At 46.5% G+C, this 14530-nt stretch overlaps 1 protein-coding gene across 1 annotated transcript in view; it reads left to right on the forward strand.

Annotated features, from left to right (window-relative positions):
• BCAS3 (BCAS3 microtubule associated cell migration factor) overlaps positions 1 to 14530 on the forward strand; it is a 457979-nt gene that overhangs the window by 198193 nt on the left and 245256 nt on the right. Inside the window, 2 exon segments of the mRNA XM_077919460.1 lie at positions 564 to 608; positions 12514 to 12638. Coding sequence (XP_077775586.1) covers positions 564 to 608; positions 12514 to 12638 — 170 coding nt within the window.

The following is a 14530-nucleotide window of genomic DNA, read 5'->3' on the forward strand; positions in this document are numbered from 1 at the left end:
CAGCACTCTTAGCTTCCATCAGCCTCGCCCAGCATGGCCAGTGGCCAGGGTGATGGGAGCTAGAGCCCTGGAACATATGAAGAGCTGCAGGTTGCCTACCTATGGCCTAGAAGATGAAGGGACGGCTATTGCATGGTCCTCGAGATTAGCATTAAAATTACAAAATGATTTGCTGGATCAGACAAGGTCCGTCTTGTATGGAAGAGCATTTAGTCATGTGTTCACCCACCTGCAATCTGACGTAGTACAGTCCAGAACACACTGGTTTACTGCTTCCATGAGGACTAGTCCCTGGTGATGTCAGGACTACACGTTACGGAGCAGGAAGGGGAGATCTCAGCATGGGGCTGCTATTTTCAGTAACATCCCCATGTTTCCTGCAATGGGGTTTTCAACCCCCTCTTTCGGGTGGGAATTACTTTCTTTCATTTAGAAAACGGGTGACCATTAGAAAAAGAAAACCTTTCTTTCTTTCTTTTTGAAATGGCATGATTTTGAGTGTTGCTTGTTGACGATGACCTCTGCCATCTAATTTCTGTGCATTTCTCCCCCTTTCCACGAAGACCCTACCTGTTTGGAGCAGGATGTTTTTCCATAAAAGCTCCGTGGTGAGTTCAGTTCAATCCCAGCATGCCTTCTAATTAATTTGCTGTACTCACTGGAAAGTACCATACATTGCTTTTCTCCTCCTCCTCCTCCTCCTCCTCCTGCATGAGCTTATTATTCCGTACATGAAAGTGATATGTGATTAAGGGGCAGAACTATATGTGATGCCCAACGTGAGTTGCTGCTGTTAACAGCTGCCCCCGGTCGAATTTCCCTTTCCCCTCCCAGTACTGGCAAACAGAATGTCTTGTTATTGTGTTGTTCGTTTCCCCACGCCACCTGGTGCCAGCTCCAATCATGAGGGGACTCCAGGCATAGTATACTCTGAGAAGGTCTCTTCTTATGCCAATCCCTCCCCTTGGGTGGGCTCATCCAGGGGCACCACTGGCACCTCAGTGATCAGTGCTGACCAACCATTTACACTTCCCACAATGCCCCAGTGACACTACACTGGGGACATGGTTGCAAGTTAAAATAGCAACCACCTGGTGATGAATATATTGGATTATTGTTTTTTAAGTGGGGGTGACTAAGGCTGGCACCGGCAGCAGGCCCTGCTGGGGCACTGGGGGGTGTTAGTTGCCTGAGGATCCCTTCTGGCCACATTTGGTCTGGCTTCTCCCCACCACTCGCCATGACAGCCAACGATATGTGGCCCAAGTTGGGGCAATCCCCATTGTAACAATGTCATACCACCTGTTTCTGTATCTCTGTATTACTGGGAGAAGTGGGGGGACTCGACCCGGGGTTCTCGATTTTTGACAGCAACCACATGTTCGCACTCATGTTTGGCTCCACCCTTGTAATTGTCAAGCCAACATCCTCTGTTACCCTGCACATCAAGTGGAGGCGGGACTACGGCCTTCCAGACATTGTTGGACTCCAGTTCCCATGGCCAGTGATCAAGGATGATGAGAGCTGTAGTCCAACAGCATCATCTAGAGGGTCACAGGGTTCCCCACTCCTGCTCTATGTAGATGTATCTGCAGTGGGCGTTTTGTGCATTCGTGGCCAGCCTGTTTGTGCTCAGATAGCTTTCCTAAGACTTGAAGGCAGCATGCTGGAGCCCTCATTGCCCATGGTACTCATGCTTATTTCCCCCACTTTCTGCCCCAGTGAACTTTGGCTGGGCCAAACCCAGAGGAGATATTCTTATGGCCTGAATTCAGCAGAGGCTATCACAGGCCTTTTCCTTTTTTTCCATTTTCTTAATGTAGCAACAACAGTAACTGCCTTATATCAAGTCAGACCACTGGTTTACCTAGCTCGGTATTGTCTACATTGATTGGCAGTGGCTCTCCAGGGTTTCAGGCAGGGAACATTCCCAGAATCTGGGGACTTCTTCATGCAAAGCAGATGTTCTGTACCACTGAGCTATAGGCTTCTTCAGCATTCATTATATGCTACAGCAAAAAACAGTTTTCTAACCCCAGTTGTTTTTAGAAGAAATACTCTTGACTGCCTGCAGTTCAGCATTGCAAAACTCCCTTAAATCTCAGCACCAACCCATGGAGGAATAAGTGGAGTTTGCTCCTGCTGCCCTGATTAGTTTACTCAGGAATAAGCACCGTTTTGCTATAGAATAGAATAATGCATTTGTGTTGGACCCAAGTATGTTTTACTCAGAGACAAGCCACTTAAATTGATAGGCCTAAGTTAGTTGTGTTCATCAATTTCAGTGGGCCTACTCTGAGTAAAAACACTGGAGTAAAAACAAAAAGCACTGGAGTAAAAACAAAAACATGGGCAGTCTGTCAGCCCCAAATATAAAATGTCTTTAAAAGTATTAGACTGTTTGCTTCTCTCTCTGTTGTCTGCTACTCTGGGTGTGCTTGTTTATCCCAGGCTGCAGGGCCCTAGACTTTGGCTAAGAAGTCCACCCCTGCCCTACTTAAACCACCAAAAAAGTGTAAGAACTGGGCCACTCTCCCCACATCAGCTCCATGTTGTCTTTCAGAAAGACAACCCCCCCCCCCCGCCGCAGTTAGCTCTTTCTCCTTACTTCATTTCATTAAGAAAAAATAAAAAAAAATAACGGTCAAAGAGTGGATTCTCTGTCAAACACCCTTCAGTGGCTCGCAGTGGGGGGAATAAGTAGATGTCCGTAGTGTCCGTCAGAATAATTGCCGTTCCATGTCAACTTGGGATGGTGCTGGCCTGAGCCAAGATTAAAAGCTCTAGATTAAAGTGAGGAATATATAGAATGTAATAGAATAGACCTTAAATCATTGTATTTGCACTCACAAGAGTCTCTTGTGGTCTGTTTGATGCCGCGGTTGTAGCGCGCTCAAGAAAATGAACCTCTGTTTGCTTACACAGCAATTGGGATGGTTCATCTTTTTAAAATAATTATTGGGAGAGGAACCATTTCTTGTAAAAAGAAAAATGAAAAAAGCCTGCATGCTGTTTTCATTAAGGTCTTAATGATGTCAGCATAATTGAACATAGATTTGCCAGCTCTGTTTGCTTGTGCTGAGTTAAAGAAGAAAGGGGGGGGCTGTAATTATTGTTAGTGGTTGATTTTAAAAACAAAACCCAAAAAACCCATTGAGGGGGAACTTGGAATGTGTGTTATTTGGGAAATGCTAATTTGTGATCTGCCAAATACATGTTTGTTAAGGGACAAATATGTGTGTATTTGGGCAAGAAAGATAAATGTCCTAATCCAAATGTAGGGACTGGGATGGGGGGGCAGTTTAAATTCAGTTCTCATTTAAAGGTGAACCTGCCCAATTTGCAATTTGGGAACAATGCCTGAACCAAAACACACCTGTCCTTCAAAGTGGACACTTCTCTGGAATTTTGTATTGCCAAGTAATGTGCTACAGTGTGCTGTTGAGCAGCTTCCATCCATTTCTGGGAAGGGCCATAGCTCATGTGGCTGCGCACATGTTTTGCATGCAGGAAGTCCCAGGTCCAATCCTTGACCTCTCCTAGGAGGGTTCACAAATTCCCGGAGAGCTGAGCCCCTGGTAAAGCCACCCTCAGTCAGTGTAGACCAAGGATAGAGACCCTGTGGCCCTCCAGATGTCATTGGACTGCAACTCCCATTATCTCTGACAACTGGCCGTGTTGGCTGGGACTGATGGGAGCTCTAGTCCAACAACATCTGGAGGGCCACATGTTCCCCATCCTAGGTGCCAGCAGTCCTGTCCTACAAGTTGACATTGCAAGTGAGATTAGCTCAGGCAGGTTAAGAGCTTCTTCCCACATTATGTTGCGTATACATACACCTGAGATTTTTCTTTTCATCTGTACACATGAAAGATGTAAGTTGTGTGTGCTATGAACAAATCTTTGGGAATCGTGCATGTAGGCACAGGGAACGAGGCATTTGGCTCTGTTTTGAATGTACGTTTGGAGGCAAACCTAGTTTTGTTTCTGTGAAGCAGAAGAGATCCATGGGGAACAGGGCCTTTTCGGTGGTGGTGTTGATGTTTTCAAAACCCCTGCATAAGAATTGCCCATACAGCCATGTCACTATATGGCTCCTGTTGCTTGGTGAATACAAATCTCTTTTTAAAAAAGCCTTTTGGAGAGAGGCTGAACTGATAACATCTTCTGTTTGGTGGTTCTCTTGTTGTAGTATTTTATCACGCTGCCTTGACTGGATGTACCTCTGTGCATTTAGTCACTTCAAGTTCCCTTTGTGTACAAAGAATGTGATAGAAAATGTTAAAATAAATAAATCCCACTGAGACCCAGCTGGATTTTTGCCCCTTACATATTTTTTTTAACCAAGTCACAGACGAGTAGTCTGTACCATTTTGGCTTAATGGACAGTTTATTTCATGTACTCGAAAGTAACGGAACCCTGTATTACATCTATCTGTGGCTATGCTTATTTTTCCTGAGTGAGATGGTAAAAGGAATGAATTTGAATTTTGGTTTGTGGATGCACATTCTTCAGATTCTGTTGACTGTGGAGGACACTTCTGCCTTTTGCGTCTCACATTCCCCCCCCCCAAAAAAAAAGCTTTCAGAAGCTTTAATCTTTAAACTTAATCAGAAAACTGAAATAAATTACAGGGAGCCAAACTCTCCCCCTTCCCCCCTATTCAAGATTAATTAGCCACCCAAAGCACAACCCAAAGGAACTTGATAACAGCAATGCCTGTTCTAAAAAAAAAAAAAAGTCTTGTTCCAATCAGTAATGACTTTGCACTGTGCAATCTGGATGAAAAGAAACATCTCCATACTACTCTTAGCAATGTGTGCTGAGCTTTGAGATCTGAATAAATTATTGGTTTATTATCGGGTAGGAGCAATGTATTCAGCCCTGAAAACCACATCAATAGTATTGCATAAGCCAGATCGCTGCAGTAGTAACATGTGAATTGTGATTAAAGCAGCTTGCTTGCCACGATTGTGAATTACTCCGATTTCACTTTATGGATGGTGGTTGAACTATGATTTCTGATGATGATGATGATTACACTTCTCCTCTCTGTAGATCACTTTTAAAAGAAAAGAAGAATAAAATCTGTGGCTTAATCTGCTGCAACTTTTATTTCTCATTGGTAGTGCATTTAAAAAGTCCAAACTTTTATTTTCTTTTTAGCTTCTCTGCCTGCCATAGTTTACAGGGCGCCCAGAAGTGACTCACTCATGTATGTGCATGCACCAGAGTACATAGAGAGGAGCTTAGGAATAGAAGAAATTTGGCCACCACCTGCCTTTTGGCATCCTTGCTGTCCCATAGACCTTGAAAAGACTCCCCCCCCCCTTTTTATTGCATTTTTGTGTGGCTGGAGGACGCTTGGTTAAATATAGCAGGGGTGTGGAAGCAGTAGCCTTTGCAATGTTGTCAGGCTCTCCTGACTATCAGCCACGGTGGGTGAAATGTTGGGAGTTATAGTCCCAAATACATCAGGAGGGCTACAGGTTCCCCACTCGTGTTGTAGTTTCTCTGCATGGGAACACACAGTGATAGAAATATTTCCCAAATTGGTCAATTGGTCAGTAGATGAAGTCCTAAATTGCTGTTGAGCGCATGGCACCCCGGAATGAATTAAATCCGTAACCAGAGGTACCACTGTACACGTAACTTGCATCGTACACTAATTTTACTTACGCAATCACAGCTTTGTGTGGGTGGGGGGTAAACAAACAAACAAATGGAAAGCGGAAGAAACACACTTCATTTATTTATTACACACACACACACACTTCTGTAAAGCTGGTATTGCGAGCTTTTCCGGCTTTGGGAAGGTGGTGGGAGGGCCCTGGGACCCTATGAATGCCCTCACACCATCTTCTGAAAGTTGCATAGGCATTCCTCTATTGGGGGGGGGCAGTTCCAGAGGTACCTGACTTTATGCGTTTTTGCATATATGTGGGGACCCCCAGAACCAAACTATGTAAGATGCAAGTTACCTAACAAGGCTGGGTAGCCGAGGTGTGTGTAGCAAGCCTGCCTATGTGGAATATTAAAGATTCATTTGGAAAAAAAATCCAGCAAGGATTTGAAGCCATGGGTTCAAGGTAATCCCATGCACACCCTGCCCTCCCCACTTCAGCGAAGTATGTTTAAAGCAAAACTACTATATGCCCGCTTTCTCCCCTCTCCTGCTTCTCACTCAAGTTTAACCGCAAGAGTAATCATGTTTTACAAGGCTGCCTTTTCTCTGTCTACAAAACATCATTCTTAAACTGAAAATGTTTTGGCACTGGAAGCCAGGGCTTCAGTGTGAGCCAGAGAGGACGTTTGTTTTAAAGACGTGGTGTAAATAGAACATACTTTATTCCATTTCCTTTTGAAACTGTTTATACTTGCGTTGTGAAAAATTGTAAGTGTTTGGGGGCATCAAGGGCTTGGGAAGAGACTCACCAGGGGTGACCTTTCTGCTTACTGCCGGCTCCCGGTGAAATGCAGGGCGTGCAAAGAATATCCCATGTGGAAGTTTAGGCGATTGCTGTTTTTATACAGTGTTAAGGTGCGAGTGCATCTGCCTGTGTTACAGGACACACGGACTGTGCTCTGCTGCCCCCCCCCAAAGACCTGTGCTGCTTGAATTAACATTTTGGTGGGTTAGATTAAAAGATGACTACAGTGGTACCCCGCAAGATGAACGCCTCGCAAGACGGAAAACCCGCTAGACGAAAGGGTTTTCCGTTTTGGAGGCGCTTCGCAAAACGAATTTCCCTATGGGCTTGCTTCGCAAGACGACAGCCCATAGGGAAATCTCCGGGACAGCGGGGAAGCGCGTCTTCCCCACTGTCCTCAGACCTCCTCCCGCCGCCAGGCTTCGGAAGGCTGCTCCGAAGCCTGGCAGGGAGGCGGAGAGGTTTTTAAAAAACCCCGGGACAGCGGGGGACTTCTCCGCTGTCCGGGGCGATTTTAAAACGCTGCCGTCCCGGGGGAGCAAAGTCTTTCGCCCCTCTTCTGAAGGCGGGCGGGGGGCGAAAGACTTTGCTCCCGCCTGCCTGCCTTCCCGGGAGAGCGGAGAACGCTCCGCTCTCCCCGACGGCTTTTGAAGGCAGGCGGGGGGGGAGCAAAGACTTTCGCCCCCCGCCCGCCTTCAGAAGAGGTCCTGGACCTCTTCTAAAGGCGGGCGGGGGGCGAAAGACTTTGCTCCCGCCTGCCTGCCTTCCCGGGAGAGCGGAGAACGCTCCGCTCTCCCCGACGGCTTTTGAAGGCAGGCGGGGGGGGAGCAAAGACTTTTGCCCCCCGCCTGCCTTCAGAAGAGGTCCTGGACCTCTTCTGAAGGCGGGCGGGGGGCGAAAGACTTTGCTCCCGCCTGCCTGCCTTCCCGGGAGAGCGGAGAACGCTCCGCTCTCCCCGACGGCTTTTGAAGGCAGGGGGGGGGAGCAAAGACTTTTGCCCCCCGCCCGCCTTCAGAAGAGGTCCCTCTTCTGAACGCGGGCGGGGGGCAAAAGTCTTTGTCCCCCCTGCCTTCCTTCCCAGGGGCTTTTAAATCGCCCCAGACAGCGGAGAAGTCCTCCGCTGTCCGGGGCGATTTTAAAATGCTGCCGTGGGGGGGGGGAGCAAAGACTTTCGCCCCCCCCCCCAGCCTTCAGAAGAGGTCGGGGGACAGATTGTCCCCGGACCTGGTCTGAAGTCGGTTTCCATAGGAACGCATTAATTGATTTTCAATGCATTCCTATGGGAAACCGTGCATCGCAAGACGAAAAACTCGCAAGAAGAAAAAACTTGCGGAACGAATTAATTTCGTCTTGCGAGGCACCACTGTATTCCCATCTGTCTCCCTGCTGAGCATGAGGGAGCTGAGAATGGTCCATGTTTACAGATCTACAGTCATACCTCAGGCTGAAGTAGCTTCAGGTTGAGCATTTTTGGGTTATGCTCCACGGCGACCCAGAAGTAATGGAACACATTACTTCCGGGTTTCGCCGCTCGTGCATGCGCAGAGGCTCAAATTGACGTCACGCGCATGCGCAGAAGCGGCAAATCGTGACACGCGCAGATGCGGGTTGCGTTCGCTTCAGGATGCAAACGGGGCTCCGGAACGGATCCCGTTCGCATCCAGAGGTACCACTGTATAGATATAGATGGGAAACCTTGGGCCCAAGGTCTGAATGTGGCCCATGGGCCTCCCTGTCTGGCCCTCAGGACTCTCTGCAAGCAGTACCCCTCAGCAGGCCCTGCTTTGCATCCTCCTTGAGTGTTTCTGCCAATCTGGAATGTGCCCGTGATGTTGCAATGCCTCTTGCAACATCCCACTTTTGTCTCTGGCCACACCCACTTTTGCCTCTGGACCCACCCACTTTTGCCTCTGGACCCACCCACTACTAGCATGTGGTCCGCAGAAGTTAGCCTTCATGGGAATGTCAACTCTGGGGTGGAAATGACCCCCAAGGTCCCTTCTAATACTACACTTTATGATTCTGTGAATTACCTTTCTTTCACCCAACTCCCAAAGAGAAGTCACTTAAGGCAGCTTACAAAATATAAAAAACCAGACTTTTTAAAAAACGAACAACAACAATCCATCATTAAAACACAATTGCCGGACTAAAAGCAGCCTCAGAGAACCAGAACGCAACGAGCCAAAGCTAACAATCAATAAATTAAATTCAGCCAACAACTTGAATCGAAAGTTTTGTTTAAAGATAAATGTCATCAATTGCCAGCAGACACAAACTCACCTTTTGGAGCTCTGCCACGAGACATAGAAACATAGAATTGTAGAATTGTAGAGTTGGAAGAGACCCCGAGGGTCATCAAGTCCAAACTTTTGCCCAGTGTGGCAACCCATGACCCTGAGATTAAGAACCTCATGCTCTACCAACATGGAGGATTTTTTGTTTGTTTGTTCCAAGGATCAAAGTAGATGGTAGATTTGGTCCCAGTCCCGAAATTATAGGGAGAGTGGGTGGGGTGCAGAGAGGAAGGAAGGCTGACAAAGGTGGGCATGACTTGGCTAAAACCAGAATCAGCAAGTTGTGCCTGTGACTTACATTAAGGGCCTCTTCTCTACCTCTACCCTGGAGCAACGGAGATGGGGCCAAAGACAGGGCCAAATGGTGTCCCCCAGGCCCCTCTGCCTGGCCTCAGGACTTTGCCACCATCTCAGACTATGCTTGTCACTGGCCCTACCCCATGCCCTCAAGTGATTCTTGCTAGGCTGGAATGTTCCTAGAACTGTGAGAATGCTTTTATTTGACTGGATGAATAAATGTTTGTGGCCTGTGCAGGAAACCTTGCAGGCTCCCTTGCAGTCTGCCCTTCAAGATAGAAATCACACCCATTGCTCCACCCACTCTTCCCTTTGGTCCTAACCACTGGATTGCAGAGACTCAGACAGTTTTCCACAAGGAATTTGGCCCTCATTCTGCAAAGGTTTTGTCTGTCCTGCCTTATTTGTAGATCTTGAACTCTGATAAAGCCGTTTTACCTGCCTGGGTGGAGGATAGAGAGGGTGTGTGGGTGTGGGTGGGTGGGTGTACTAGCCTGTTGTACAAATACAACACTTCCCTTTAGTTCTCTGCTCACATTTCCCTCCAGCCCTACGCACTGCTACCATGTGCTCCCTAGAAGGTTCCCCAAGAAGAAATGCGATCCTCAGGCTTAAAACGATTCCTCTCCCCTCTCCTATTATGTGAGCACTGGCCAGGCCATGGTGTGAAATTCTCCTGCATGATACATGTCAAAATGCACAGTTTCTCAGCTTGGTGCAATTATATTACTTTCAGTCATTCAAGGAGCACTCCACACCACCTCTTGTTTAGTGAGCCAGGGACTTGGTTCCAGCTGCTTCCATCCATAATACTTTCATCCCAATCGTGGTGTTCTTTCCCCCAGTGCTCAACACCTTTTCCAACACCACATAGTCACAACCTCCCATTAGCAACACTTTTAAAGGAAACAGCTATCGCTCAGCTGAACACTTCAACGTTGCCTTCAGCTTGTGCATCATGGGGATGGAGGGATCAGTCTGTTACAGTTTTCCATGTCTCTCCCCCCCCCATACATCTGTTCTGCCTGTTTCCATATTAATCTGGTGTTTTTTAAAAATTCCTTTTTAAAATGCAAATATATGAAGATTCAAATTCAAATGCGTACTTGAATATGTATTCCATGCATTTGTCATTTTCAAATAACAGAAATGTAAATTTATAGCAACAGTATCATTCTTTACAATAGCAGAAGAAACAAAACAAAAAAAGCTTAGGGTATCTGTAGTGCTGCTGAGACATCAGAGGAAAGCAGAACTTTGTACCAAAGAGAGAGAAGGCAGGGTGGGTGTCTTTCATTTGAATTACTTTTACAGTGGTGCCCCGCAAGACGAATGCCTCGCAAGACGGAAAATCTGCTAGACGAAAGGGTTTTCCATTTTGGAGGCGCTTCGCAAGACGAATTTCCCTATGGGCTTCCTTCGCAAGACGAAAATGTCTTGCGAGTCTTGCCATTTCCCCCCCCCCCGCTTTCCCCCCCTTTTTCTAAGCCGCTAAGCCGTTAATAGCCTTTTAGCAGCTTAGCCGCTAATCCTTTAATAGCCGCTAAACCGCTAATAGCGCTAATCCGCTTAGCCGCTAATGGGGTTGCTTCGCAAGACGAAAAAACCACTAGACGAAGAGAATCGCGGAACGGATTATTTTCGTCTTGCGAGGCACCACTGTATTAACAAATAGAACAGCAGGATACCAAATCACCATAAATTTACCATAAGTTTTGATCCCCCCCCCCCCGCCATACCTTCCTTCTCTCCTAGATCAACCAAGGCTAGTTGCTAAACTCTGTTGTACCAAGCCTTAAGGGAGAGATGTTCTGCTGTTCTCCTGTTCCTGGCAATTTCTAGCTATGCTGCTACAACAAAATACCTATTTCAATACGTATTTTATCTTGTACACACAGTGTACACAGTATCCAACATTCTGTCTGCTACTGCAGGGACTATTGCACTGGCAGATGGGTGAGTTTTAATGTTAAACAACAGAAGAATCCAAGGCAGTAGTTTCACTAGTCTCAAGCAACAGATTGCGCAATATATTCTGCAGCCAAGTTCCCAGCAACCTGCTCATGCATTCTCTTGTGCCACAACGTTCTACTGGCATGGAACATTTTACCAGCGGAAAATAGTTCACTGCTAAGCGACTATAACTTAGCGCTACATTGGATGCAACCCTTCTCAAACATACTTTATCCTTTTAAAAACTACATAGTTTAAAAACACATTTTGGCACTTCGTTTTTGGGGCAGAGAGCTGAATTGCAAAATTCAGAGCAGGACAAAACCCAAAAGATAATTCCATTCTAATCCACGTATTAGCCACAGGAGTTGCGCCATTAGATCAGTTTCACATCAAAATGCAGACCAAACAGAATAGTCTTCCAAGTCCAGCACCAAACTAAGAGTCCAGATGGCAGGTTTTCAGTTCCCGGACAAGACAGACAAAGGAGTGTTTTATTTTTATTTTTATTAAAAAATATGAAAAGGCAAGGATATGGCATATGCCCTCTGCTGCCCTGGCACCAGGGAGTGCTTCTAGGTGTCATTGTCTGTGGCATGCTTGCTTCTCACTTGTTGTTGTGGATTTTGTCTCCATTCCTTGTAACTTCTGCATGTTTCTCCACCTTGGCTTGTGCTCTCTTACTATAAAAGTTGATGGTTTGCTGTTGGGTATTTAAATATGTTGTAAGTATGTAGGTTGGGGGATTGGAGTCACCTGCAGGCAAGAAAGATGCCGAAGTCTGGAAGCTGGGCGTTTGGAAGCAAATTTCCCCAATTCGGAAGTATCTGATCCCATTTCGAGCCTGAGCCCAAATCCCTCTGAAGTTTGGACTCGGTCTTAAGAACCTCCCTGGACAACCTACTGGATTAATAGTAATGCAGAATCCCCAAAGTCAGCCTTCAGTGAACCGGGGGGGGGGGGAGTAATTGTTTCAATCCACATGCTTCATATTCTCTCTCCCCCCCCCCCAAAAAAAAATCTTGGTGTGGCCTTTAGACACGGCAGTGGAACTGCACCATGGGAAAGAGCCTTCAGAACGCAGTGCCTTTCTACCCTTCTTCCCAAACCTGACCCATACCATTATTTGGGGAGCTCATTTTGTCAGGTGCTAATTCTTAGCAAGTGCTAAGGTCAAAGCTGTCGTTTCCTCCTTGCTGCTGCCGCCTCTAGCTCGGCTGCCAGGGCTGGGGTGGGAAGGAGAAGAGATAGCCTCAAGGCCGTTAGTCGCCGATCTCTGCCATACCCACTGAGCAAGCAGTCAATCAAGCTATTTCTGCTTTATGAAAGGTTCGCGTTAATTTTGCATTTCTGAAATGCTGAACAGCCACTGTTCTGTCTGTAGGATTTATTGATTCTCCATAGTTCTGAGAAAACAGGTCCCCTATAGCTTTGTATTGCCTCTCAAGCAAAACTCATGCCGGTGACTCCTTGATAATAATTAGACTTTGATCTTTTTTCTTCCCCCTTCCCTCCCACCTTCTATTTTCCATAGCAAAAGCAAGCCAGCTCCACAAATTTCACCCAGCAAATCAGTGGGAGGAGAATTCTGTGTGGCTGCCGTCTTCGGGTCGTCGAGGTCGTGGTTTGCAAGCAATCCAGGTCTTAAAAGGGAGAAAGGTTTGTGAGCTCAGAAAACAATGCATAAACAAATATGTACTCTATAGTGCAAAGCTGCTTCATATTGGCTTGGCCCATTGGTCCATCTAGCCTAGTGTTGTCTTCTCTGACTGGAAGTAGCAGTGCAGGTGCTCAGGCACCCAGAAGGAAGTCCCATTATTCACTACCTGATACTTTTAGTTGGATGTTCAGGGGGTTGAGCTGGGATGTTCTGCATGTGAAGCAGCTTCATTCCATAGAGAAAGTGGAGCATCTGTTCTGCTTGCAGAAGGTCCAAGGTTTAATCCCTGGCATCTCCAGCTAGGGCCGGGAAAGATTCCTTGTGGGCTAATCAATGTAGATAGTACTGAAGGAAGTAGACCAGGGTTTCCCAAATTTGGGTCTCCAGCTATTTTTGGACTACAGCTCCCATCATCCCTAGCTAGCAGGGCCAGTGGTCAGGGACGATGGGAACAGTAGTTCAAAAATAGCTGGAGACCCAAGTTTGGGAAACCCTGAAGTAGACCATATTGACGCCATATAAGCTCCTTATGTTCCTAATTTGGGTGTTCTGCCTTTCTATCCTCCCAATCACTTTGAGGTAGGTTAGGCTAGGACAGAGAAAGAGTGACTGGCCTAAGGTCTCACACAATGTGTGGGGCTTGAACCCCTTCACTCTTGAGTCCCACATTCTAACGCATAGATGGAGAACCTTTGGTCCTCCAGATGTGGCTGGACGATGTCTCCCATCATCACTGGCTGAGGCTGATGGGAGTTGGAGCGCAACAACATCTGGAGCACCACTATGTCATGCTAACTCAGGGAAGGGCCCTGGCACATTGGTTGAGCATCTGCATTGCATGCAAAAAGAATCCCAGGCTGAGTCACTGGCAACACAACTGGGGAGCTTCCCCTATCCAGAGCTCCATAGAGCTGCTGCCAGTTAGTGCAAACAATGCTGAGCTGGATGGACTCAGTATAAGGCAGCTTTTGAAGTGCTCTGCCACTGAGCTATGGTCCTTTCTCAGCAATGCTTGTGGATGCTGCCATAATTCTGGCTCTAGAGGAGAAGTGCCAATCATGGTGGCAGAAGGAAGGAAAAGCAAAGCAGCACTCACAACAATGTGCAAGCAAGGGAAGGAAAATATCTGGAATCCATTGGAAGCTGCCTTTGATCCATATAGCTCAAGATTATCTGCTCTGACTGGCAGTGGCTCTCAGGGTTTCAGGCAAGGAGATATTCCCAGCACTGCTTAGAAGTGTCAAGGGTTGACCTTGGGACCTTCTGTATGCAGAAGAGATGTTCTCCCACTGAGATGTTCTCCCATGGCCCTTCACCGTGGGAATTCCTGGGTCCAAAAGAATCTTGTAAGGAGCCCAAGGCTTGCACACTTTGAACTTTGTGCTTGTCTTTTTTTGGGAAAATTTTACAAAGCAGATAATGCAAACTGTTCACAATCTAGTCTTTGCAGCATTTATTTCAGCATTTATTTTTGCAAAATATCCTCAGCAAAAGAAAAAAAGAAAAAAAGGTCAGATCCCTGCCCTGAGAGTCTTGCAGTCAGACATTGGCAGGGGGTCGAGACAAAAAGGGTGGTGGGAAAGGGAGAGGCGATATTAACATGAGCTGGATCACTGAGTGCAATCCTATACATATTACTATTACTATTATTATTAGTAGTAGTAGTAGTAGTAATATACCGCCTTTCATCCAAAGTTTGCAGGGTGGTTCACAACAGAAAAATACAAAAAAAATTTAACTTATATTTTATTAAGTTTCAACATTTTGAACATATACAGTCAAAACACAATTTCATCTTTTCTCTTATTTTTGTTGGCTTCCCAGCCCCTTTTCTATGGAGTTGTTGTTTCTCACCTCCTGCACTGTATCTTCTATCAAATCATAGCCACAA

Source organism: Podarcis muralis, chromosome 15 (genome assembly GCF_964188315.1).
Source record: "Podarcis muralis chromosome 15, rPodMur119.hap1.1, whole genome shotgun sequence".
NCBI classification, from domain to species: domain Eukaryota; kingdom Metazoa; phylum Chordata; class Lepidosauria; order Squamata; family Lacertidae; genus Podarcis; species Podarcis muralis.